At 43.8% G+C, this 23517-nt stretch overlaps 1 protein-coding gene across 1 annotated transcript in view; it reads left to right on the top strand.

Annotated features, from left to right (window-relative positions):
* The window catches only part of LOC121009531 (A disintegrin and metalloproteinase with thrombospondin motifs 2-like), a 775073-nt gene that overhangs the window by 401215 nt on the left and 350341 nt on the right, over window positions 1–23517 (top strand). Inside the window, exon 10 of the mRNA XM_040442735.1 lies at window positions 642–755. Within this exon, the coding sequence (XP_040298669.1) occupies window positions 642–755 (114 nt within the window). The remainder of the gene's footprint in view (window positions 1–641; window positions 756–23517) is intronic.

Below are 23517 nucleotides of genomic sequence, written 5' to 3'. Positions count from 1 at the left end.
CAGTATCCGCTCTGGGACTCCTCATTGCTGATGCATGTTATTGGCCATACTGCTGCACAAGGCTTCTTCTGCGCAGAAGTTGACAGACAGGGACCAGAAGTCTAGTGAAGAGAGCCAGGCGACTGGAACACAGCATCAGGGAACATATGAGTATAGATTTCTCCAGATGTACCAATTCTGGGGAAGGGGAAGAAAAATTAATAAAAACCTGGACTACAACAAAACTTTTGAGTTGGGGGCAGTTCCTTTATTGTCACCCAATACCAGAATATTTTGACGCCTTTGTGGTGATAAGTGATTTTGGTGATTATTTTTTTCTTCTGATTTTGCATATCATCTGTATTTAAAGGGGAATTCCGGTAGGTAAAAGTTATCCCTTATCCACAGGATAGGGGTTAACTATGAGATCAGTGGGGGTCCTACTGCTGGGACCCCCATGATCACAAGAACGGGGGCCCTGTACCCCCGCAGACCCCCTACTGCTCCCTTAAAACAAACCCATTCAGATGTATCAAACAGATCTGCTAATTGTGAATATAGCCTTATCCCTTATGTGTCAATATTCCTGGTGGTGTATAATGTAAAATCTAGATTCATAGTTGAGAAAAAAAAGTAAATTCTCATTTCATCTTTTTCCATAGTTTCGCACATTTGACCCCTGCAAACAACTCTGGTGCAGTCACCCTGATAATCCTTACTTTTGTAAAACCAAAAAAGGTCCTCCTTTGGATGGAACAATGTGTGCACAAGGAAAGGTAATATTCCTAATGTATTATTATACTTGTCAGGTGTGAGCCACCTGGCATATGGTTCAAAAACAATTTCATGACATATATGAGAAAATGAATTTACAGGAAATGTATATCTACTATGCATGGAAAATATTAAGGGCCAGATTTATCATTACTCTGACAGCTCACTCCACATCTGGCTAAAGTCAGTTTTAGCCAAGTCAGATTTATGATCTGCCCTTTAAGACTGTAATAAATGTGGTTTGACGGTAGCAGTTTATCCGTCAGTAAGCAGCTTTACAAAAGATGCACGTCTTTACGAAAAAGTCGCATGTTATATTAAAAAGTCGCATAAGATAAGCATGGTCCTTACTGGAGTGAAATTGCGCATTTTTTAGCGACTTTTTAAATAGTCGCAATAGTAAATCTGTCTAGAGATACATTTACATAAGAAAACACGCCCACTTTCAGAAAACTGGCCAACATAGTGCAGAGGCAAAAAAAGTCGCAAATTTTTGCGTAGTTTAAGCGATTGCGCAAAAATTTGCGACTTTTTCACTCCATTATTCTGACTTGAGCTAATGATAAATCTGGCCCAAAGACTTTTAATGCTTTTTTAGATTGGATTTAGAATGCAGAAACATGTAGAGAAAATGTATGTTATAGTGCCCTGCTAGTGTGGTGGGCATTTATTAGTTTAGCACGTCTAGTAGAGTGCAGGTCTCCCAGTAGTACCAGGGGCTTGACCAGACTGGCTATTAGGTCAAGCATGCCCTTCTGAGGTGTTTATTTTGCTGCCTGCAGTTCCATCTGAATGTACAAGGCAGTGGAATAGAGTTAGCACTTCCTGTGTTTTGTTTGCCTGGGGGTGTTGCAAGTCTAGTCACAATCTGAGCATCCCTGCAATAACCCAACCTCCCCCCAGGAATGTTGGTTGCTAGTGCCCCACTATATGAAAGACCCTATGACATGCCAAGCTAGGGGTCAGCATACTTCAGAGACTCTGTTTTCATACTTGACTGGAGATGATTTATTTAATGGCGCTAATAAGGGGGGTACGTGTGATATAAAGTGAGAAACTTTTTGTGATGAAGCAAGTAGCTAAGGGCAAATGACTGTAGTGGAGCAGTGCTCTTAGGGGTTATAGACCTGCCAGTCGGCACTCTGAACAACTCATTAGCCTTTGCAATAATTTTCTCTACATGGAGTCCTCTACATGATTTTAAATACTGAGGGATCGTTTAACTCAAGATGATCAACACTAATATGCAGTATGCCTGGTTTAATAGGGTTGATTAGGCTGACAGATCCGATTGTCACTATGAAATGTAATGCAATCTGCAGGCAGCGTGTTATAGCACAGGAGAAGATGAGCAGGTTCGTTTATATTTATTCATTTAAGTTTTGCACGGGGTGGGGTGAGGGGGTGGTATTAAAGGGATTGTCCTGCCATATATATTGATGACCTATCGCCAGGATAGGTCATCAATATCTGGTCAGCTATTTGAAAAGGAGGCTTCACTCCATTCGAGTGCCCCTTCCTGGCAATTGCACTACGCGTTGTCTTGGCATATTATAATTACAGGTACTTGCTCCATTCAAGTGAATGGAGCAAGTATTTTTTCATTACACTGCACTTCCGAGATGATGCGCATTGTAATAAAGAGGAAGCAGCACTCTCATAGAGCACCGCCTCCTCTTCAAACAGCTAATTGGCGAGGGTACCATGTGTCGGACAACACCTTTAACCCCTTAAGGACCCATGACGTACATGTACGTCATCTCTGGCCGTGACTTAAGGCCAGAGAAGTACATGTACGTCCTGGTGATCGGGCGGGTGCAGAAGCTGCGCCCGCCCGATCAGCGGTAGGGGTCCGGCAGTCACTGATAGCCGGACCCCTGCTGCATGCGCGGGCATCGGTGAAATCACCGATTCCAGCGCATTAACCCCTGCACAACCGCGGTCAGCGCTGACTGTGGCACGTAATAGATGGTATAAGGTAGGGCTGCACGATAAATCTAAAAAATAATCGAATCGCGATAATCGGCAAATGCGATATGGCGATTTGGCCGACCCGAAAATGCCGCGATTATATATGAAGGGGCCCCGCGCACATAACTGGCTTTGTGTGTAAAGTATTTTTTTTACTAGTGTGTGAAACAATCTCTCTCCTATTGATAACAGGTCCAGCCTCTGTACTCACTTTCACGATGAATGCACTGCAGCGAACGGCAGCGAGCGGGCCGGCCGTCGCGTGACTGACGTCACTTAGTAACGCTCCTGCTTCCTGAAGTGGGAGGAGCGTTACTAAGTGACGTCAGTCACGCGCCGGCCGGCCAGCTCGCTGCCTCTCGCTGTAGTGCATTCATAGTGACAGTGAGTACAGAGGCTGGACCTGTTATCAATAGGAGAGAGCTTGTTTTACACACTAGTAAAATACTTTACACACAAAGCCAGTTATGTGCGCAGTTTAGGACACATGAGGGGACACATAGGGCCATGAGGGGGACCAGCACAAGATGCTATATGTCTTATGCTGCCCCCCCCCTCATGGCCCTATGTGTCATAGCACACATCCCCTATAACAGCGTCCTCCACAGATCCACCCCATAACAGCGTCCTCCACAGATCCACCCCATAACGGCGTCCTCCACAGATCCACCCCATAACAGTGTCCTCCACAGATCCACCCCATAACAGTGTCCTCCACAGATCCACCCCATAACAGTGTCCTCCACAGATCCACCCCATAACAGTGTCCTCCACAGATCCACCCCATAACAGTATCCTCCACAGATCCACCCCATAACAGCGTCCTCCACAGATCCACCCCATAACAGCGTCCTCCACAGATCCACCCCATAACAGCGTCCTCCACAGATCCACCCCATAACAGCGTCCTCCACAGATCCACCCTATAACAGCGTCCTCCACAGATCCACCCCATAACAGCGTCCTCCACAGATCCACCCCATAACAGCGTCCTCCACAGATCCACCCCATAACAGCGTCCTCCACAGATCCACCCCATAACAGCGTCCTCCACAGATCCCCCACAACACAGCGTCATCCACAGATCCCCCACAACACAGCGTCCTCCACAGATCCCCCACAACACAGCGTCCTCCACAGATCCCCCACAACACAGCGTCCTCCACAGATCCCCCACAACACAGCGTCCTCCACAGGGAAAACACAGCGTCCTCATATGGGAAAATCCAAGCAAATAGACCTCTAGCACAATTCCCTTAAAATATTGCATCGCATATCGTTATCGCAATTTTTAGGGCCCTAATCGCAATCGCACAAAATTCCCATATCGTGCAGCCCTAGTATAAGGTAAAGGGGTTATATTGGATGTTTTAAGGTAGCTGCAAAAGTTTTAGATTTTCATATCCTTTATATACATATATTAGAATATTCACACAGGGCAAGGCATTGTACTGCCCACCGCCCAAACCAGAATATCTGTATACACACTGAGTACAGGGTACTAACTTGCGGATTCACGATCATGTTGTCGCTTTAGTGCATGTATATATGCTATGCGATGCCAGTGTGGTTTGTGCTAGTGTAGATTTCTACATTTATCGCTGTAAGTTTTGAATATATGCCGTGGGCTTTTTTATTTTAATAAAATTTTTATATATAAGAACATTTTGTGATTTTATTAATTTGTATTCGGGAAAACCGGAAATGACATGTTATCCTAAACTCATGTGATCAGGGATTATTTAAATCAGAGTTCGGGTGGATTTGATTGTGATGCCCCAGATGAAGTAAAGGCGAAACCCAGGTCGGGCAAGTTTACACGCTATATGCAAGTTGTCATATTGTAAGTACAATAAATTATACCTTTTAAAGAAGATTCGAGTATTGCACTATGATCTGTTCCTCTTGAAGGAAGTCGCTTTGATGGTTGATATCGAGACCATATACCGGGGATGCATCTGTGAAGCTGCGAAATCTCCGTCAAGACTGCCTGTTTGTGAAAAAACTCCCCATTCCAGTTTAGCGCGGACCCACATGTATGTACTCTTTTGATTTTACTGGAGAAGTGACTTACTCCGAATTTTGGGACTGCTGCTCATTTTATATTCCTGGGATCACACAGAAATTTTATTTGTGTCTTTGTGGCACGTGCAATGTCCGTGCAGGGTGGAAGTGGCCATCGGCTCCCCGCACTGCTGTGACGGGGACCCGATGGCATGGAAGACAGCACAATGGCACTTTCCAAACAATATTATGAGCTAATAAACAAGTCCTTTTGATCAATGTGCATTAAACCTAAAGGAGATAGGACCCTTAAAATATAACTTTTATTATTGATCAAGCTAAAAAAATATATGCCCCAGTATCGGTGACAGATAACAAAAACATTGGCGAACAAATGCAGCCCACCTATTACTGCACATATAGCGTCCACCACAGATGTGACTAACGAATGTGGATATACTACAACAACGGAAGGAAAGAGGATCATTGACCAGATATTTAGGTAAAGAAGCTGATATCTCACTATCATGGGAATCTTACCCTAGTCAGATCCTCATCTAACCTCAGCCCAGGGACCACCCCTAATGCTGGGGTTTCCCTGTCCTCGTACTTCCCCTACTTGCCCTAAATAGCCCTAAGAAAGGGGAGATAAAAAAATCTAAGTTAGAAATGATAATGCCCCAACAAGGATGAGAGTTGGCGTATGAAGTTTGTAACAAATACCCCGTAACACATATATCCCAACGCGTTTCGCCCTGGCGGGCATAATACAAATGATAATTAGAAAAATACGGACATTAATAAAAAATGATGTTTCCTTATAAGTAGTAACTGTAAAATGCATTCCATTTTTGTAAATAAATTGTTGTCCTGGATGATATTATAAACATCACAAAATAATAGACAGACCTTGTGAAGGGGAATATGGGTACATCACTAGTTCCTGCTGGATAGAGGAGATGCTACCTGTAACCAAAGATAGAGGTAAACCACAAATGAATAAAACCCTCTCAGAGAAGATACAATACTAGCTTAAATATGAGAGGATACTTAATAAAGAGGCAATAACTTACTAGAAACATAGAAACATAGAATGTGTCGGCAGATAAGAACCATTTGGCCCATCTAGTCTGCCCAATATACTGAATACTATGGATAGCCCCCGGCCCTATCTTATATGAAGGATGGCCTTATGCCTATCCCATGCATGCTTAAACCCCTTCACTGTATTTGCAGCTACCACTTCTGCAGGAAGGCTATTCCATGCATCCACTACTCTCTCAGTAAAGTAATACTTCCTTATATTACTTTTAAACCTTTGCCCCTCTAATTTAAAACTGTGTCCTCTTGTGGTAGTTTTTCTTCTTTTAAATATGCTCTCTTCCTTTACCGAGTTGATTCCCTTTATGTATTTAAAAGTTTCTATCATATCCCCTCTGTCTCTTCTTTCTTCCAAGCTATACATATTAAGGTCCTTTAACCTTTCCTGGTAAGTTTTATCCTGCAATCCATGTACTAGTTTAGTAGCTCTTCTCTGAACTCTCTCTAGAGTATCTATATCCTTCTGGAGATATGGCCTCCAGTACTGCGCACAATACTCCAAGTGAGGTCTCACCAGTGTTCTGTACAGCGGCATAAGCACTTCACTCTTTCTACTGCTTATACCTCTCCCTATACATCCAAGCATTCTGCTGGCATTTCGTGCTGCTCTATTACATTGTCTTCCCACCTTTAAGTCTTCTGAAATAATTACTCCTAAATCCCTTTCCTCAGATACTGAGGTCAGGACTGTGTCAAATATTCTATATTCTGCCCTTGGGTTTTTACGCCCCAGGTGCATTATCTTGCACTTATCCACATTAAATTTCAGTTTCCAGAGTTCTGACCATTCTTCTAGTTTTCCTAAATCCTTTTCCATTTGGCGTTTCTCTCCAGGAACATCAACCCTGTTACATATCTTTGTGTCATCAGCAAAAAGACAAACCTTACCAGCGAGGCCTTTTGCAATATCACTTATGAAGATATTAAACAAAATCGGTCCCAGTACAGATCCCTGTGGAACCCCACTGGTAACATTACCTTGTTTTGAATGTTCTCCATTGACTACAACCCTCTGTTGTCTGTCACTCAGCCACTGCCTAATCCACTCAACAATATGGGAGTCCATGCTCAATGACTGCAGTTTATTGATAAGTCTTCTATGTGGGACAGTGTCAAAAGCCTTACTAAAATCTAGATATTTGATGTCTACTGCACCTCCACCGTCTATTATTTTATTCACCCAGTCAAAAAAATCTATAAGATTTGTTTGACATGATCTCCCTGAAGTAAACCCATGTTGTTTTTCATCTTGCAATCCATGGGATTTTAGATGTTCCACAATCCTATCCTTTAATAGGGTTTCCATTAATTTGCCTACTATTGATGTCAGACTCACTGGTCTATAGTTGCTCGATTCCTCCCTACTACCTTTCTTGTGAATGGGCACGACATTTGCCAATTTCCAATCTTCCGGGACGACTCCTGTTACTAATGATTGGTTAAATAAATCTGTACGGTTTTGCCAGCTCACCACTAAGCTCTTTTAATAATTTTGGGTGTATCTCATCAGGCCCCTGTGACTTATCTGTCTTCACCTTAGACAGCAAAGTCTAGTAAGAGATCCCCATTCTGAACAGGACTGCCTCCTCCCAGGTGCTCGATATGGCAGTGACACGGCAGGGGGGATTACAATCTTAAATATGTGCGCTCCACGGACCTTTCCGGTTGGTGGAACGGATGCCGCAACACCACTTCCGGTGTGTTGGAGCGTACGCGTCACTTTCGGTTTTGCGCAGCACTAACATACCGGCCCACAATAATATACACCGGCAGGTAGGCAGGAACTGTCCCACCCTAGGAAGCCGCCGTGCAGCCAGAGTTAACCCCCTGCATGCCTAGCAACTAGGGAAGGGGTGAGAGAAATATATTGCAATAATAAAAACAGAAACCTTAACACTCAGGCACCTCCTTATATAGGTCCAGGGTAAGAAACTATACTGCAAAGGTGACCCAGATGACGTCACCCTATGCATTCAATTTCAGTGCTTCCCGCACTCATGACCAGTTGAAACTGTAAAAGACCAACAGAGGCAGGAGAGACTTCACAAAAAGAGAGAAAATGGGAAAATAGCGGTCCCCAAACAAAACGGTTAATTAGGAGTACAAGCCACATGAATGAACACCATGAAATAGAGGGGACATACTGCTTTATTTAGCAATTTGGGATAACAATAATGCAAGTGAAGAATAATCTTTCATTTAGGCCCGTAGAAGATTGGGACCTACACCTATATATCAATTCTGCCTCCTTCTGAAGGATTTTTTTATTCCAGTCTCCCTTCCTGGGGAACATGGGGACCAATTCCGAGGCAGAAAATTTGAGAACTTTAGCGTCCCCTTCATGGTGTTCATTGACGTGGCTTGTGACTGGTGTGATATTTTTCTTCACTATATCAATAAGGTGTTCACAGATTATTTTTCTTAGTTCCCTAAAGGTCTTCCCAATGTAATCTCTGAGGCAGGGACACTGGCAAATGTAAATCACCCCTTTCCTTCTGCAGTTAATAAAATAGTGTATAGTGAAGATCCTACCAGTCGCTGAGCACGTAACTGTCACAACCAGACAGCTGAGAAGCTCTGACAGAAACCGTTCAGAACCTCCTCCTTGAGTTTTCCTTGTTTTGGTTTCAGTTCCTCACCTCGTTAGCCTATCTCAGCTGTCATGCAGTTGGACTGATTGCTTCCCTTTAAATTCCTCCCCATAATGCAGTAGTGTGCGGCTTATACAACTTCCTGGAGTGTGTGTGCATGCTGTTCCCAGTTCCCAGTCGCAAGATAAGTGCTGTATATGTATTTGTGATTTTCTGTTTGCTGGATCCAAGTGACCCTGTCTCCCTCCGTGTCTGTGTAGGGAGCCGGTGGTCGTGTCCCCTCACTATTGTAGGGTCTTCAGGTGTTAGATAGTCGAGGTACGTGGATATGCGACCATTCACCTTTGGGGTGTTCGCATAGGCTGAGCAGTCAGGGAGAGTCTGTCAGGTCCATGCAGGGCTCTCCCTTTTGTTCCTTAGTTGTGGATCCAGTGAGTCATTGATTATATTGCATTGTCTTGTTTCCTGTACACCATCCGTGACAGTAACCGTTTTGGATGCAGAGATAGATGAGCAAGCCTTACATCCACCACACCTTAACCCCCCCCAAAGGGTCTACGGTCTAGCCAGGTACCAGGTGACACCAGGGTTACATAATGGCTCCGTACCAGCCTATCTCCGAGACTTCTCCCTCTGTGATACGTAATGCTTGGGTAAGACATGATGTTATTGTCTACATCTCGATCCATATGGAGGATGGGCCAGTATCTTTCTAGAATTTCTATCACCTCGTTATTGTCAGTATCGTAAGTAGAGATGAGACGGGTCTGCTCCTGTCCACTTGTTACTTTTTGTTTTTGAGTGAGCAAGGTCTCTGTATTAGTACCTAGGGCATGCTGAAATGCCTTTCTCAGTGTGGCCTTGGGGTATTCTCTGTCTAGCAGTCTAATAAAGTTTTCTAGATTCAAGATGGAAGTCCTCTAAAGAAGAGCAGTTTCTGCGCAACCGCAGCTACTGCCCTCTCGGGATGCCTCTCTTCAATGAAGGCAGATGGTAGCTCTCCCATCACAGGATCGCATTAGTGGCCGTGGATTTTCTAAAGACATTCGTGGTAAGTCTCTCCCCTTGCTTATAGACTTTAACGTCCAAAAAAATGATAAATTCTGTCTGAATCTCATAAATGAATCTGAGGCCTATTTAATTGATATTTAAGAAATCAACAAATCTAGTAAACTTATCTTTGCCCATTCCACAACACAAAGACATAGTCAATATATCTTGTCCAGAAGGCGATTTTCTCCTGCCACCATGTTGTGTGCCCAGGAAAAACGATGTTGACCTCCCACCAGCCCAGGAAGAGGTTGGCATAAGTGGGGGCACAGGAGCACCCCATTGCTGTCCTTCTGAGCTGGTGGTAGAACCGCCCCCTGAACAAGAAAAAATTATGTTTAAGAATAAACTCAAATAGATACAGAATGAACTGATTATGGTTCTTAAAGTGTGTCCCCCTAGTGCTAAGATAGTAAGCAGTCGCCATGAGTCCCTTGTCATGTGGGATACTACTATATAAAGATTCAACGTCTATATTAGCGAGTAAAATCAAAGGGTCAATGACCAAGGACTCCACCTTATTCAAGAAATCTATTGTATCCCTTGTATTTGATGCAAGAGAAAGGACGAACTCTCTCATCACTTGGTCTAGATATATCCCACTATTTTGTGTTAGAGAATAATTCCTGAAACTATTGGGCGGCCCCTTAGGGGACTTGTCCCCTTGTGCACCTTTGGAAGGCTGTAAAAGGTGGCAATTTGTGGTGCAGTGGGTAGCATGAAGTCATATTCAGCCTTGCTAATGGTTTTGTTCCCAAGACCAAATTGAAGAATGGACCTGAGCCTCCCTTGGAAAACATCAGTAGTGTCTCCCGCTAGAATCTGATAACCATCTCTGTCCTTTAAAAGCTCTAAACACATTTTTGAATAGATGTCATGGTACATATTCCCAAGGTTCCCTCCTTTGTCTGATTGCTTGATGACTTTGGAACTATCCAATTCAAGTGTTCTCAAAGCCTCTTATTTGGGCAGAGACAAGTTTCCATGGCTGTTATAGGGGACTTTCAGGCGTTCTAGTTCAGAAGTTACGAGATGTTGAAATATATCAATGAACTCGTAGTTTGAAGGAGGGGGTGTCTTAGTACTTTTTAAACTAAGTTTGGTGAAAGGGCCTTCACCAGGGTTCCTTGAACCTTCTTCCCATAGCTCCATCAAGAGTCCCAGGTCAGCCAAGTCACTGTCCTGTATTCCCAATCTATCATAGGACTGCCTATTGGAACCCTCAACAAACTTCCTCCATTTAAATTTTCTGCAGACGAGGTCAAGGTCCTTTACCCAAGTGAAGACATTGAAGTCTGTAGTTGGGGCGAAGGACAGACCCCTCCGCAGAACATAAATCTCGCCGTCATTTAATATGCGTGAAAAGAGGTTAATTACCTGTAAAGCCTCGCTCATTTGATCCTTAGGCATCATGACTGCCTTCCGGGAGAGCCTGTGAGATTCAGCCCCCTGGATCTCACAGGCAGGAAGGCTGTAAGTGGATTACAGTGTGTAATACACTTACAGCCAATGCATGACAATACGGAAGAATTGTCATGCATTGTAAAGAGGATCAGACCCCCAAAAGTTGAAGTCCCTGAGTGGGACAAAAAAATAAAGTGGAAAAAAAAAGTAAAAAAAAAAAAGTTTTCCCCAAAAAATAAAAGTTTCAAGTAAAAAAAAAAATCCTTTTGCCAAAATAAAGGAAAAAAAATAGGGAAAAAAAAGAAAAGTATATATATTAGGTATAATATTTATAATTTTAGGTGCTAAATAAACCATTTTTTTGTTACCTTATATCACTAAAAGTGCAACACCAAGCGATTAAAAAGGCATATACCCCCCAAAAATAGTACCAATCTAACCGTCACCTCATCCCTCAAAAAATGAGCCCCTACCTAAGACAATCGCCCAAAAAAAAACTATGGCTCAGAATATGGAGACACTAAAACATTGTTTTTTGGTTTAAAAAATGCTGTTATTGTGTAAAACTTAATTAAATAAAAAAAAAGTTTACATATTAGGTATTGCCACGTCCGTAACGACCGGCTCTATAAAAATAACACATGACCTGACCCCTCAGGTGAATACCGTAAAAAATCTATTAAACGGTGTCAAAAAAGCAATTTTTTGTCACCTTACATCACAAAAAGTGTAATAGCAAGCTATCAAAAAGTCATATGCACTCATCCTGCCAAAACGATACCCTACCTTAGACAATCGCCCAAAAACTGAAAAAACTATGGCTCTCAGACTATAAAGACACTAAAACATTATTATTTTTTGTTTCAAAAATGATATCATTGTGTAAAACTTACATAAATAAATAAAAAGTTGACATATTAGGTATCGCCACGTCGGTAATTGCCTGCTCTATAAAAATATCACATGACTTATCCCTTCAGGTGAGTACCGTAAAAAAAAAAAAAAATGGTCTCAAAAAAGCCATTTTTTGTCACCTTACATCACAAAAAGTGTAATTGCAAGTGATCAAAAATTTATATGCACCCCAAAATAGTGCCAATCAAACCGTCATCTCATCCCGCAAAAATGATACCCTACCATGCGGACCCGGTGCCAAAAAAGCTATTTTCTTTTACCTTGCCTCACAAAAAGTGTAATATAGAGCAACCAAAAATCATATGTACCCTAAAATAGTACCAACAAAACTGCCACCTGTCACGTATCGGGGACCAGCCCAGCCCACCGTGTCACGTGACAAGGGTTGCCCAATCCCGTCAGGCCGATTTACCTCACGCCCTTACACACTGTTACGCCCTACGCTGGGCTGTAACTTGAGCATAAATCTTCACCTGAAGCCTGCAAGCACACCCACGCACTTACCAAAAACTTTCACTGCCACCACCCGTCAGTTGAAAGGTCGACAAGACACCCCTGATTGTTCCACTCGCAAGCAGACACCCACAAGCTAGCAAGCCTCACGGAAAAACAGCATACAGCCTCAGACTGCACACACACTCTTCATGGAGCTAACAGGTTATTAAGGTTACAAGACAAACCATCAAACTTTTAGGTTTAATGTATAAAAAATAGACAGTAGTTGGTTACAAAAATTGATTAACAAGAGACATACATAAATAGCAAACAATTGTAAAATAAAAAGGAGAAACAAAGAAAGTTCTAATACTTAAAGGATAACTGTCACACTTAGACCCTAATTTCAATTTTCATATATGTAGTTACTGATAACATGATATTCCAGAATCAGTTACTATTAGACTGACTTACCCCATATTTAATAAGATTCAGCCCTTAGCAACCAGTCTGCATAAAACTGCAATTTCACTATTCAGTTAAGATGGCCGCCACTGCCCTCACCCTGAGGCTAATCCCGCCTGCCCTCACTAGCCAGTAACAATAGCCCCCCAAAAGTGTCAGTAACCAGAGCGCTCCCCCCTAAAGGGTTAATCTCCTGCAGCACAAAGGGGTCCTCTTACCACATGTTGCTTTTATTTATACACTGAGCAGATGGCAGATCTCCCTTCCCTGCTGTGCGCTGCATCAACTCTGCATTCTCCAGCTCTGCTGAGTGAGGGAGCGTCTGCCAAGCGCAGGGACAGGGAGAAGTGCACACAGCCCAGGCACTGTTATCAGCTGCTGGGGAGGACCTGGCTTTAATCATTTACTTACAGTCCCTGGCTGTCAGTAATGTGTCCCTGCACGCTGCGTGCTCCGTCTATCTTGCTCCGTCTATCAACAGATAGACGGACCATGCCTAGCAACCCTATTTTAAGCACAGGTAAAAGTAGGCAGTACAGGGAACAAAACTGTGTAATTGAGGGGTAATTGAATACACAGTGAAAAAATTAAATAGGGCCACCAAGGTTATATTAATCCCCACAATCCAATACTCCAAAAAAAAATATACGACAGTTATACTTTAACATTTGTGTGGTAAAAGTCCTTTACTCACAGTAGATTTGGGCAGAGTAATGGTGTACAAACCAATTCTATTAGATCTCCCACTTTGTGACACACCCAAATATCCAGGGATCACATTTTTATGCCTTTCCTCCAGGGGACAGGCCTGAGGGGGATTTTCCCTCCCACCTCTGGCTCAGCCTCTCAGGGCCGAGCTTCATTACCCATGCAGCCGGCCCATTGGCCATCTAGTGAACAGGTAAGAAAATATCAAAAAGATAGTTTCCCAGTTGCCTTAGTGAAGATACAGACCCCAGACCTTCCTCATAATTAATATCTCATCGTTCCGAGTTCTAGCATATCAAACGAGACACGTCCAGGATGAGATCCTTATTTTAAGAAGATGAAGGCGAGTTGATACGCCATGTCTGGTGTCCATGCGATGCCCCAATCATACCAGATATGATGAGCTGGGTTTTGGAGACGTCATTCCCATCCTGAATAAGTTATGAAGTATTACAACTTATTGTTTATTCTCTGGTATGAAGCCCCCATGCTGACACATGGCGCCGGAGAGTCTGCTGCCCCCTGTCCTGAGTGTGACCAGCAAACGGGCCCATCCTTATTCCTGACACCACCTTAGAAAAAACAATAAAGACCAAAGGTGGTCAATTGGTAAAAAATGGAAAACAGTGTCCACCCAATACAGCCAAAAGGACACCCGTAGTTGTAACTCGGTACTAGCTCTCGAGTAAAACAAGCAAAAAAACAAGAAAACTGAGCTCATAGTACCGTATGTAAAAATCTAATTTTATTGTAACATGATTAAAATATAAAGCAATAAGTGATATGCCGTTAAAAAGTGAATGGAAGCAGAAAAAGAACGCCACCCTGGGATAGCACACGTGTCAAATGTAAAAGATAATGATCAATGGAATTAATTATATACGGTACAATGACCAGCCATTGACCAAAAAATGCAGCATGAGTAACAATTGAGTTAGCAATCAAAAGAAAACCTACACGGCAAAAAATGGAACAGGGTTTGCATGCGAGTGCAGCATAAGCAAAATAGGAGCAAACCTCAATAATGACTGGGTATGAAAATAACCCGAATTAAATGCCGTATAGGTAAAAAGAGAAAGCGAAGACTCACTAAAAAAGACCGTGTGCTATGTCACCCAGGATGGCGCTACCCCAACTCGCGTTTCGGCGTGCCTTCATCCGGGGGTAACGCCATCGCTGTGAATCATCTATTTACAGGGTTACCTTATCCCGTAGTTTCCAAAATGGGGTAACTTTTTTGGAGTTTTTACTCTAGGGGTGCATCAGGGGGCTTCAAATGGGACATGGTGTCAAAATACCAGTCCATCAAAATCTGCCTTCCAAAAACCTTATGGTGTTCCTTTCCTCCTTCGCAATGCCGTGTGCCCGTACATCTATTTACAACCACATGTGGGGTGTTTCTGTAAATGACAGAATCAGGGCCATAAATATTGAGTTTTCTTTGGCTGTTAACCCTTGCTTTGTAACTGGAAAAGATTGATTAAAATGGAAATTCGACCAAAAAAGTAATATTCTGAAATTTCATCTCCATTTTCCATTAATTCTTGTGGAGCACCTAAAGGGTTAACCAAGTTTGTAAAATCAGTTTTGTATACCTTGAGGGGTGTAGTATCTAAAATGGGGTCACTTTTTTGGAGTTTCTACTCTAGGGATGCATCAGGGGGTCTTCAAATGTGACTTGGCAGCTTTAAATTATCCTAGTAAAATCTGCTTTCCAAAAACCATATGGCGTTCCTTTCCTTATGCACAATGCCATGTGCCTGTACTACAGTTTACAACCACATATGGGGTGTTTCTGTAAACTTGTCCCACCAAAAAATTGTATAGGACTGTTCTATTAAAGGTCTTATGTCACCCCCAAAACACATTTTTTTTTTTTGGGCTTGTTAAAATCCTTATTTAACTACTATTCCCTATATAGGGATCTTACCTTTGTCTGTGGCTTCTTTTCCTTAAAAAACGATCTTTTAAAATATGCAAATCACTTCACTACCAGCAAGTAGGGCGTCATCGGCGCAGGCGCACTGAGGGAGTGCTGAGGAGGCGAGCCTCCTTCTCTCAGAGCGCCTGCGCCGAATGAAGACAGGCGCAGGATTTGAAATGATGACAGCCGGAGGAGGAGAGCGCTCCCTGGCCCTGTCAATCAACAGAAGGAGGGGGCGGTTTTTTGCGGCAGCTACCAGCAAGTAGACGCCCTACTTGCTGGTAGTGAAGTGATTTGCATATTTTAAAAGATTTCCTTAAAAAACAATCTTTTAAAATATGCAAATCACTTCACTACCAGCAAGTAGGGCGTCTACTTGCTGGTAGCTGCCGCAAAAAACCGCCCCCTCCTTCTGTTGATTGACAGGGCCAGGGAGCGCTCTCCTCCTCCGGCTGTCATCATTTCAAATCCTGCGCCTGTCTTCATTCGGCGCAGGCGCTCTGAGAGAAGGAGGCTCGCCTCCTCAGCACTCCCTCAGTGCGCCTGCGCCGATGACGCCCTACTTGCTGGTAGTGAAGTGATTTGCATATTTTAAAAGATCGTTTTTTAAGGAAAAGAAGCCACAGACAAAGGTAAGATCCCTATATAGGGAATAGTAGTTAAATAAGGATTTTAACAAGCCCCCCCCCCCAAAAAAAAAGAAGTGTTTTGGGGGTGACAGAAGCCCTTTAATGGCCAGACGTTCCATAAAATGCTGAATGTACACAGCTTTTTTGGTGGGTTTTTTTTTCCGCTTGGTATCGAGTATCGCAATACTATTTTATGGTATAGAAATTGAATCAATATTTTGGTATTGTGACAACCCTAGTGCCAAGGGGGGGTGATCCTGCTCTCAGGTGGTGCCGGTCCGGCTGCTATGAGCGCTTCCATCAATACAGATGGAATCACTCATTGCTGGAGCGCAGGGGAGCCGGCAGTCCTTTCATTCACTAGCTGCAGCTCCTTTCTCCAGGCCCGACCCAGCAGTGACGTCATGACGTACGTACTGTATCACTGCTGTGCCGGGCCCGAGTAGAGATGGAGCACAGGAAGATCAGCTGCGGTTAGTGAATGAAAGATCTGCCAGCTCCCCTGCGCTCCAGCAATGATAGGTATGTGAGGGGGCCACTGGGGGGTTATTACACTGTGAGGGGGCCAGAGTTATAATACTGAGGAAGGGGGCCACTGGCGGGTCATTATACTGAATGGAGGGCCACTGGGAGGTCATTATACTGAATGGAGGCCACTGGGAGGTCATAATACTGTATGGGGGCCACTGGGGGTCACTATACTTCCCGGGGGCACTGGGGGTCATTATACGGTGTGGAGCGCCACTGACGATCATAATACTGTATGGGGGCACTGGGGGGTTATTATATTGTATGGGGGCACAGGGGGTCATTATACTGTGTGGAGGGCCACTGGGGGTTATTATACTGTGTGGAAGGCCACTGGGGGTCATGATACTGTGTGGAGGGCCACTGTGGGTAATTATGCTGTGTGGAGGGCCACTGGGGGTCATTATAGGGTGTGGAGCGCCACTGACGATCATAATACTGTATGGGGGCACTGGGGGGTTATTATATTGTATGGGGGCACTGGGGGGTTATTATATTGTATGGGGGCACAGGGGGTCATTATACTGTATGGGAGCCACTGGGGGTCACTATACTTTCCAGGAGGCACTGGGGGTAATTATACGGTGTGGGAGCCTAAGGGTAAATGTAAAAAATACCACAAGATTTATCGCCCAAGGGCCCACATAAACCTGGAGCTGGCCCTGCTTGTGCTGACCCCATATCGGAAACTACACCCCTCAAGGTATTAATTAGGGGTAGAGTAAGCATTTTGACACCACAGAAATAAGTGAGCTGGGGAATATTGCAAGTTTTCCACAGATATGGCATTTCAGTGCCCAATATGCTGTTCTCAGATCATGCCACCTAAGACACACCCCACCCTTTGAATTGTGAGGTGAGTTCTACTGGCTACAGAAATTCCATAAATTTGAATGTAAACTGCAGTTTTCACTGCAGGGTTCAGAAAGGAAAGACAACCATTTGGTTTTTGTAGCAGAGATTTTGATGGATTGGTTTACAGGTGCCATGTTGCTATTGAACAGCTTCTTAGGTACCAGTGCAGCCGGTGCCTCTACATAACTTAGGCACATCATGTGCCAGCGCAAGGGGTATTAAGACTGGTATAATATCACAATTTTCTGAAAGTAATTTTTAGCATTTTTTATCATTTTTTTTATGTGTGGGGTCTTGTTTTTTGAAGGATGAGTTGACATTTTTATTGCCAGCATTTCGGGATACATAGTACTTTTTCATGTTGTATTATACTGCATTGAAACTGTCAGTTTTACACTGGCAGTGTGCCTATGAGACCCAGGCTGAGGAATGGGCCTCATAGACTTCCGTACATAGCAGTCCCTGAAGCCTTTGCAAGGAATGAGGTTGCCATGGCAGCCATCGGCTCCTTGTCATGGCAGCATGGGAGAGGGCGATGGAGCTCCCTCCCTCTGCGAACATCATATATTCCATGGTCAGCATTAAACGCATCACTTAAGGGGTTAATCCGTCGGCTTCAGCATTTTCAGCAATGCAGGTGGATACAGCAGGTGCAGCTTTCAGTAACAGCTCCTGTGCCTGTCTGATCAGCATTATAGAGAAAGACTCCTTTATTGCATTGGCTGTTTTCCAGTTCACATATATTAAAAGTTTTTCGACATATAGCCTTCCTCAGATCACTGGAATAGTTATACAAGATAAGGCAATAATTAGTGACAGTGCAATATTTGCAATGTACATAGTGATGTAAATACAATACAAGATATGAATTAGCTCGTAGTCATCCTGTTGAGGTGAAAAGTCCCGGGCGGTCATGTGCTAGGTGTGACGGAGACTCCTATAAATTGTCCGTATACATGGAAGGATACCCTCGGGTAACTCCGGATGGTGGTAGGAAGCCGAAGTACATCAGGACCATATGTTAAGGGAAACGACCTTTATATATCTTGACATGAATAGACTTGTATATTGGAAGTAACCGAACATTTCATCATGGATTGCAGTAATGAGAACTTACACAAATATGAAACATACTACATATATCAAACAAGGTTGAGCAAGGGGTATAGGCATATTGGGTAAGGTGTTACAGTTGTGAGCACGTTTAGACCTTCAGTATGCAGACTATGGTGGCATTTTAGCAACTAAAGAGATGTATGTATTTATGGAGATGTAGGTATTCTTACCTGGATGAGCCGCTTGTGTGCTGGTACTTCAGTGTGGACTGCTATGGTCCGTAGTTTGGGGGCTCTGTGGCCTAGAGGGAGCTTGTGGGATGTAGGCAGTTTCCCTGTGTTATGGCGCCATGTCTAGGAGCGTGGCCTGTGCGTTTAAATAGGGTGCGCCGGAGTGGGGGCAGGACTGGGTTGGGGTGGGTGCAGTCGCCCGCTGTTTCCTCCGTCCGGTGTATTTGCGGGGACCATGGGCGGTAGGCGGCGCTGGGGGCAGAGCACGGTGGCGCTGAATGCAGGGGAGAAGCGTGGGTCTAGGCCGGAAGTTGGGGAAGTGACGTTGCGCTGGTACTGCGCATGCGCCGGAGTGCGGGAAGCTGGGGCGTCGGGAACTTCAAAGATGGCGGGCGCTGTGTGAAATACACACAGCGGATGCGCTAGAAAGATTGGAGTGGAGGCTGGGGAGCTCATGTAATATATAAAGGGAGTATGACCTTGGATCTATTGATAGGGGGTATAGTTGAGTGCAGGAAGGATGAAACGGACTATAAAAGGATATGGACTGCGGCTTCATCACAGGCAAGGAGGTTAGTACCTCATCTGTAAGGAGAATAATATCAATTCATGAAACAACGAATAATCATGTATATAATTAAGGGTAATACATCAAAGGCAAACAGATGATTACAGCAATAGTGTGTAGACATATCATCATATAAACCACATTTATTCGTTAAATAAAGCTTCCTGGTTCATATTCGCGGTTGAGACCCTTTGGTTCTAGCGTCTGGAATTGGTGGATCGAGAATGCTTCTCTGCTTTTAAGGATTCTGCTAGGGATTTAAACCTGTTCAATTACTTGGAACCGTAATTGAGCGATGCTGTGCCGTTTGGCTATGAAGTGCGCTGGGATGGATAGCAGAATGTTTTGGCAACGAATTGTGGACTTGTGTTTACTGATTCTGTCCCTGACGTTTTGTGTGGTTTCACCTATATACAGTGATGGTCAGTTCGAACACATGCGGGCTGCCATCTCGACTCACCCATCCGGCGATGCACAGGTAAGCCCTTACCTCTGCCTGTGTCAGGAGCCGGTCTAAATTCAAATGCGGTCACCGGGAGCAGACAGTTCTGAGAACAGCCGCCGGAGGCCTTCATTAACTTTTTTTTTGCACTAAACGCCACTATAGTGCCACTATATTCCCCTAAACTGACAGAAGATCTGCCGAAGCGCCAGTTCTAAATGTAAAGCAGCTTCCTAGCTGTCTTACATTAAGACTCAGTGAATACATACCTTCCATCCACGATGATTCCAGGTACCTTCCTGCAACATCTAAAACAGGCATAGAAAATGCCCTTTCCTGCCCATGCCACACCCATAATTTTAGACCTGATGTGAGCGGGTAGAAGTCACCGATAACAATTGTGCCACCATCTGCACCTGAAATACTTCTAATATAGGCATATTTCAGTATAATAAATGACCCCCATATTCTCTCAATTTTCACAGGCTGAAAAGTAGTTGGGCAGTTTCATGGTCAGATTGGCCTGTTTCCTTTCTTAAGGAATTAGAGAGAAACTGTCAGTATGAAATGCAGCACAATCTGCAGAACTCATGTTATAGATCTGGAGCCGCTAAGCAGATTGATGTACAGTTGTGTTCAAAATAATAGCAGTCAGATATCACTAACCTGATCAATCACAGTTTTTTGGTAGAAATGCTATTTCTACATGGCAAATAATTTACTAGCAGGTGTAGTAGAGTAATAGAAATCCTACAGACCCAACAGTCATGACATGCATGCTGCTAATTCTCTGTAATTCAATCACATATTGAAAGGGGCATGTTCAAAATAATAGTGGTGTGAAGTTCAATAAGGCTACTTTCACACTTGCGTTCGGGGTTCCGCTTGTGAGTTCCGTTTGAAGGCTCTCACAAGCGGCCCGAATGGATCCGTACTGCCTCAATGCATTCTGAGTGGATAAGGATTCGCTCAGAATGCATCAGTTTGGCTCCGTTCCGCCTCCATTCCTCTCAGCAGGCGCACCCCTGAACGCAGCTTGCAGCGTTTGGGTGTCCACCTGGCCGTGCGGAGCCAAACGGATCCGTCCAGACTTACAATGTAAGTCAATGGGGACGGATCCGTTTGACGTTGACACAATATGGTGCAATTTCAAACGGATCCGTCCCCCATTGACTTTCAATGCAAAGTCAGGACGGATCCGTCTGACTAACAATTAGACTTTTTCTGAAATATAATGCAGACGGATCCCATCTTTTGCATTATAGGTGCGGATCCGTCTGTGCAGATACCAGACGGATCCACCCCGAACGCAAGTGTGAAAGTAGAGTAAGTGAGGTCATTCATTCTTTGAAAAACAGGTGGCAATTATTACCCTTATTTCAGAAAGGAAGGCAGCAAATGTTGTACATGCTGGTTACAGTGCATTTCTCTCTGAAATTCTGAGGAAAATGTTTTGTTCCATACATTGTTCAGAAGAACAGCGTACCTTGATTGAAGAGGGGAAAACATATAAAGAAGTGCAGAAAATGATAGGCTGCTCAGCTAAAATGATCGCAAATGCAATGCGGTAGGGTGCAATGCGGTAGGTGAACGTACTGCACCCGCACTGAATCCCGACCCATTCATTTCAATGCGGCTGTTCAGATGAGCTGTGATTTTCACGCATCACTTGTGCGTTGCGTGAAAATCGCAGCATGCTCTATATTCTGCGTTTTTCACGCAACGCAGGCCCCATAGAAGTGAATGGGGTTGCGTGAAAATCGCAAGCATCCGCAAGCAAGTGCGGATGCGGTGCGATTTTCACGCATGGTTGCTAGGTGACAGTCTATTCACTGTATTATTTTCCCTTATAACATGGTTATAAGGGAAAATAATAGCATTCTGAATACAGAATGCTTAGTAGGTGATCAATTGAGGGTTAAAAAAATAAATAAATTAACTCACCTTCTTTAATGATGAGCTGTGGGCTAAAGGACCTGTGGTGACGTCAGATCACATGCTCCAATCACATGGTCCATCACCGTGGTGATGGACCATGTGATTGGAGCATGTGATCTGACGTCACCACAGGTCCTAGCTGGTAGTTCATCATTAAAGAAGTAAAGAAGAGACCAGGAACTACGCGATCAAGAGGAGAAGGTGAGTTAATTTTATTTATTTTTTTTAACCCTCAATTGATCACCTACTAAGCATTCTGTATTCAGAATGCTATTATTTTCCCTTATAACCATGTTATAAGGGAAAATAATAAAATCTACACTACAACTAACCCAAACCTGAACTTCAGTTAAGAAATTCGGGTCTGGGTACCACAGTCGGTTTTTTATCACGCGAGTGCAAAACACATTGCCACCGCGCGATAAAAACTGAACATCGGAACGCAATCGCAGTCAAAACTGACTGCAATTGCGTACCTAATCGCGCGCGTTTGCCGCAATACACCGGGACGCATCCGGACCTAATCCGGACACGCCCGTGTGAACCCAGCTTTAAAATGGCAACCAAAACCTGAAAGTCGTGGAAGAAAGCGGAAAAACTACTATTCGAATAGATAGAAGAATAGCCAAAATGGCAAGGACTCAGCCAACAATCAGCTCCAGGAAGATCAAAGAAGGTCTAAAGTTACCTGTGAGTACTGTTACAATTAGAGAAGATCATAAAAAATTTTTGGACCACTTTTCAGCGCTGCTGGCATATAGATGAATCCTCAGGATTGATAATATTCTTTTATTGAATTCAAGTCAACGCGTTTCAAGGGCGGAGCGTCAGGACAGTTTACAGAATAAAAGTTTACTCACTACTGGAGTATTTAAAAAACAGTTTTGGTGGGTTAATCTGGGGGAGGTTCCGAGGCAGGAGCGGGCGTGTTTAGTATAATGAGGCTCCTAGTCCGTGGACCTCGTTACCAGAGCCCTTCAATTACATTCAATTGCACTAATTGAGGGATAAAGTTAAACACATTAGTATCCAGTGTGACACAGAGGAGGATACATTGTATATTGTGTATATTTTAGTACAAACTTCTGTGGCGCTGAATCGAGCGCTTCATATTCTATCTTTATCCATCTATTGAAGACTAATAACTCCTCCACAGCGCTGGCCTCCCAGTGGCATCGCAGCGCACACAGTCCTCTCATGCAGTACCGGAGCCGCTCATGTCAATTTGCACTCCCTGCATAAGTGTATGTGTGGCGATCCTGTGGGTCTCCAGCACTGCGAGGTCTCCCGACTCACCGTCACCCTGTGTAGCTCTGAAGCTCACCTCGATTCCTGTTCCCTGCACTAGCGCACATACAGCGGCCCTGCGGGGTTCGGGACCCTTTTACACCTGGAGATAAGATTCATACCTATAGCAATATCCAAGCTTCTGGCCGCACAGATGCATGATGGGGGTAAGCATAAGGCATATATAACATATGGAACCTTCTTATGATTAAAATTCTTATAATGGGTGTATAGCCATACCAAGGGGGCAGAGCTAATACAAGACATTAAATATACAATTAAAATTGATACTAAAATAGATGCATCTAATATCCAATAAATAACTTAAATAAATACATGACTGAGGCTACTTTCACACTTGCGTTGTTCTTTTCCGGCATAGAGTTCCGTCACAGGGGCTCTATACCGGAAAAGAACTGATCAGGTATGTCCCCATGCATTCTGAATGGAGAGTAATCCGTTCAGTTTGCATCAGGATGTCTTCAGTTCAGTCGTTTTGACTGATCAGGCAAAAGAGAAAACCGTAGCATACTACGGTTTTATCTCCGGCTAAAAAAACTGAAGACTTGCCTGAATGCCGGATCAGGCATTTTTTCCCATAGGAATGTATTAGTGCCGGATCCGGCATTCAGAATACCGGAATGCCGGATCCGTCCTTCCGGT

The sequence above is a fragment of the Bufo bufo genome, chromosome 1 (assembly GCF_905171765.1).
Source record: "Bufo bufo chromosome 1, aBufBuf1.1, whole genome shotgun sequence".
Lineage (NCBI taxonomy): Eukaryota > Metazoa > Chordata > Amphibia > Anura > Bufonidae > Bufo > Bufo bufo.
This window is presented reverse-complemented; position numbering and strand designations above follow the sequence as displayed.